General features: G+C 43.1%; 1 protein-coding gene across 2 annotated transcripts; it reads left to right on the plus strand.

The window, feature by feature from the left end:
* Positions 1–411: 411 nt before the first annotated feature.
* On the plus strand, positions 412–4,992 carry LOC136540880 (digalactosyldiacylglycerol synthase 2, chloroplastic-like). 2 transcript variants are annotated; one of them, XM_066532913.1, is made up of 5 exons: positions 412–562; positions 1,142–1,468; positions 1,961–2,227; positions 3,659–4,008; positions 4,168–4,992. In XM_066532913.1, the coding sequence occupies exons 2-5, from the start codon at positions 1,178–1,180 to the stop codon at positions 4,658–4,660; spliced, it is 1,401 nt and encodes a 466-aa protein (XP_066389010.1). In that variant the 5' UTR covers positions 412–562; positions 1,142–1,177; the 3' UTR covers positions 4,661–4,992. The 2 variants fall into 2 exon arrangements, with proteins under 2 accessions (XP_066389010.1, XP_066389011.1); XM_066532914.1 differs by lacking the exon at positions 412–562 and having other exon boundaries at positions 709–1,468.

Raw genomic sequence — 4,992 nt, forward strand, 5'->3', positions numbered from 1 at the left:
CTTGGAGGTGACGGAATGCAAGGCTGTTGCGCTGGATCGAGCCATTTTTTTCGTTCCCCCTGGCCGAGGCCTGCTTTAATGATTGTGCGGTCCGGGCTGAAAAATGGGGCCAGACAAACAAACACCCCGGGTTGCAGCCCACGAGCGCAGTGGCCCAGCTGGTGCAGGCAAACAAACGCACCCTGTATAACTCCCTGCGTAGATTTGATACAACATGCCGGCCCCTTTCATCCCGGCCCGTACGTGAGAAGTACTCAAACGACGGCCCACTAGATGGATTAACCGGACTTACTATCGGCCCAAATCCTCCAGAGCGGCCTCGCTGGGCCGACGAATCCGGGGCCACGGAGCGCAGATTCCCCCGGGTCCCGTGTGCGTTCGGGGCTGGACGACGGGGACCGACAGCGGTATCGCGTGGGCACCTGCTTCTCAACGCCGTCCGCACCTGGCTGCCCTGTCGTCCGCCCTCCTTCCCTTCTCCTCCCCTCCAAGGCTCCAACTGTTGTTTCCTCAACCTCCCGCCCCAACCACAGCCGCGCCTGCCAAGGTGCCAACCGCACAGGTGAGTTCATCTTCCTTCCTCCTGGTTCTTCTCCGTCCGCACGCCGTCTCGAATTTGGGGTGTGTTTGGTTGGGGGCTACGAATGCGGGATGGTACAGGGTGATTTGTATGGAACAGAATGGCTCGAGTAGGGTGCTTGGGTCTGGGAATTGGTCAATTGGATGGTTTGAGAGTTTTGGTTTAGTATATAGCTGTATAATATGCGATGGCCCTAGGCAGTTCATGAGCCAATTAGCGCAACCAAGCAGACGATTAGAGGCCGAATAGCTCAGATCGTTGTCCCAGTCAGGCTTCTCCTTGGTGGATCTCTCTCTCGTGGAACCCCTAGCGTTCGTGAGTCACGCTTGCATTTGTGGGGCGTCGAACTAGATGCTCTCCACTATCCAACTTTGTATCGGCAACGAGTCAATTGATTCTCTGGATTTGATGGGGGTTCGACCTTTTTGGTGGGGGCGGTGTCACGAGCAAACAAATTTGAGATGTCAGCATTATGTTCTTCTTTCCTTCAGTTATTATGCTATTCTTAGGCAATACTCCTATGATTGAAGTACTAGTATCGCTGTCTCTTGGACATTGCAGCAGCAGCTGGGGTGCTGACGTGCTGTGGGTGGTTCTATGTCCATGGCGCGGAAGCAGCAGCATGTTGCCATATTTACCACAGCAAGCTTGCCGTGGATGACTGGGACTGCGGTAAACCCACTGTTTCGAGCTGCATACCTTGCCAAGGCTGGAGACTGGGAGGTCACGCTGGTGGTGCCTTGGCTGTCCAAGGGGGATCAGGAGCTCGTTTATCCAAACAAGATGAAGTTCAGTTTGCCAGCAGAGCAGGAAAGCTATGTGCGGCGGTGGCTTGAGGAACGGACTGGGCCATTGCCGAAGTTTGACATAAAGTTCTATCCTGGGAAGGTAAAAGTCAAGCAAATCTTGAATATATAGTTTTAAGTGCCATGTTAATATGATGGTTGTACAGGTATGGATTACCATAGTTTACTCCTTCGGTACAAACCAGACGCAGACCCCCACTCTTTTCTCTGGGATAGCTCGTTCGTGTCTTCAAACAAGCATCTCATGAATTTGTGTTAACGATGGAATTTAAACATACAACAGTGTGCTCAATAGTCGATACTAGTGAAATAGATGGTATGAGACAGTTCGTTTTTAGCAAGTTATATGCAAGTACATCAAATACTCGAATGACTAGAAAATTTGTGGTAGTGGAGCACATAGTAGAATGCTATGAAACATGTCTTTAGACTTCTGATTTAGTGGCACTGGCTTTAGCATATGGAGGAAGGAGGGAACTAAAATTACTAATGTACAAGTCATTTATGCTGAAGATGATGTTCTTGACCTTTAGATAATATGATAGACTAACCTTCTGATGATGTCCATATGCAGTTTTCAACTGAGAAAAGAAGTATTCTACCTGTTGGAGACATCAGTCAGACAATATCTGATGATAAAGCAGATATTGCAGTGCTAGAAGAGCCAGAACATCTTACTTGGTACCATCATGGACGGAGGTGGAAAAGCAAGTTCCAAAAAGTTATAGGTGTTGTTCACACAAATTATTTGGAATACGTGAAAAGAGAGAAAAATGGATATATCAGTGCGTTTATCTTAAAACACATTAATTCTTGGGTTACAGATATCTACTGTCATAAGGTTAGCCCTTCCATTTTTCTATTCAGTGTTGTTTCTTTTGTTTTGTATCCAGGCTCTTCCATGGTGATTAATATCGGTGCTTCTGTTAAGATTGGATAGACGATAGCAATGTTGTCCTCTGTGGCCCAATGGTAAAATATACAGGCAACATGGATACACAATTTTAAACCAAACATAACATTTCACTGGTGCAGTCATCCTAGATTGAAACCCCTACACCCTTACACCTTCTTTAAGCATATGCAACAGTCTCGAGATTGAAAAACGAGAACTGTGATCAGTTGACAACTATTGTATGACTTCCAGAGCTGTCTGCTGTTGCTTTGCAACTTCTTAAGAAACCTGGCAAGATTGAACTGAAGTAAGGATAATACCAGACGTCACTATAAACGCGGCAAGTAGATGGCATGCTATCAGCATGTATAAGAGCATCTCCAAGAGTCTTTTTAAATTTCACTCTCTAAATCATCATTTGGAGAGCCATTTGCATAAAAATCGCTTTCTATATGTTTTCACTCTTCAACAGCTTTTCTACATCTTGTGTACACTCTAGAGAGCCATTTTCGCTATCTATCTTTGGCTAGCTAGAAATCCATAATAGAGGATGGCTATATTTGATAACCACTTAGAGAAGCTGTTGGAGTGTATTTTCCATCAAAATCTCTATTCCTAACAATTAGGAAGGATATAAGAGTCTCTTGGAGTTGCTCTAATATGGTACAACAGGGTGCTAAGTATAATGAGTGCATAAGGCATAACTAGCGACTTCTGGCCAAAGATAAACATGGTGCTAATCTTAGACAATCACACTTATACCCTTAGCAGTTGTCAACCTACTAGCCTTCTTGTTCACTTTGTACTCTTCATGGTCAGAGCCAACTTGTTCTTAACCTGAATAGTACTTTTCAAACCTTGGATTCGTCAAATTTGTGTATCTTGCTAATTCTTCTACTTTGTTATCAGCTACCGACGTACTGAAGAACATAACTTGATTAAATCAACAAACATGTTATGCATCGATAGTGTCACCATTTTACATAGGGATCAGATAAAATTCATCCACCATTCTTCTTCTTTTTTGGTAATAACAGTTAGTTTGTTAAGTTAGTAGCTGCCCTGCTTATATCTGTTTCCCTTTTTTAGGGCAGTAGCTGCCCCTGCTTATAATGGTTTTCCTTTTCTTGTAGGCCTGTAGACTTCCTGCTTACTATGTAACAGTAAAACACAAACCATAATGACATCATGTGCTGTTATAACATATTTTTATATACTTTGGAACGATTACCAATCTATATCTGTATTGGTAATTCGAAATCCATTGATAATTATATATAATAATCATGTGCTCCACTTTATTTAAAGCATAATTTACCTTTGATTTCTTATGTGCAGTTTTTCTGACTCTTTCTTCTTATAACCCTTCTCTTGAAGGTTATAATATTGTCTGCAGCAACTCAGGATGTTCCTAGGTCTGTGATTTGTAATGTTCATGGAGTTAACCCCAAATTTATTGAAATTGGCAAATTGAAACGTCAGCAGCTATGCCAAAGAGAGCAAGCATTCTTCAAGGGTGCATATTATATTGGAAAGATGGTTTGGAGTAAAGGTTACACAGAGCTTCTTCATCTTCTTCATAAGCACCAAATGGAATTGTCTGGCCTTAAAATGGAGTTGTATGGCAGTGGGGAAGATGCTGATGAAGTAAAAGCATCAGCTGAGCGACTGAGCTTAGATATTAGAGTCTATCCAGGCCGTGATCATGGAGATTCAATATTTCACGAGTGAGTATTCAATAGATGAACAATACCTTTTTATACAGTCTTAGTAGCTGCTAGATTGTTTTATGTTCAGGTATAATTTATGATAAGTTCTTTATGCCATCACGTTATACTCTTTGAGTCTCGACTGAACTGTATTATCCATTCCATTGTTTGTCTCAGCTACAAGGTTTTCATAAACCCAAGCACAACTGATGTGGTATGCACAACAACTGCAGAAGCTTTGGCGATGGGGAAGATTGTGATCTGTGCAAACCATCCTTCAAATGAATTTTTCAAAAGATTTCCTAATTGTCACATGTACAGTACTGAGAAAGAGTTTGTGAGACTAACAATGAAAGCTTTGGGAGAAGAGCCTATCCCACTGTCAGATGATTTGAGGCATGAGCTTTCCTGGGAGGCAGCAACAGAAAGATTCGTTAGGGTTGCCGATATTGCACCAACTATGCCTGTGGGGCAACAACCACCAGCTTCTCCGCATTTCATGCGCATCTCCCCAGATGAACTGCAGAAGAACATGGAAGAGGCATCAGCATTTTTCCATAACACGATCTCTGGGATTGAAACTGCCCGTTGTGTGTTCGGTGCAATACCAAACACGCTGCAGCCGGATGAACAGCAATGCAAGGAACTTGGGTGGAATTTGCAGGGATAACATTAGCTTTTCTTGCGATGTTGTTGTCATGGACCATAGAATTAACCAATCTAACTCAATGGCAAAAAGATTTGTCACTCGGAAAGGTTCTCAGATTGATCAAACAGGCATTCTATGTGGTGTTCTGGTGTGGCCACACTGCATTTTTCCTTCAGAGGCGTTCTGAAGTTCCTGGATGCATTGTATCTTCTGATTGTAAATCTTAAGCTGTCTGAAGTGCACACTAGTATTACGATCTCATATGTGTAGACTGTTTTTCATCATGTGTTTCCCAGGATTGACACATGTGTTGAAGATTGTATTGTATAAGATGCACCTTGTTTTCGCAGTCA

This window comes from Miscanthus floridulus, chromosome 2 (genome assembly GCF_019320115.1).
Source record: "Miscanthus floridulus cultivar M001 chromosome 2, ASM1932011v1, whole genome shotgun sequence".
NCBI lineage: Eukaryota > Viridiplantae > Streptophyta > Magnoliopsida > Poales > Poaceae > Miscanthus > Miscanthus floridulus.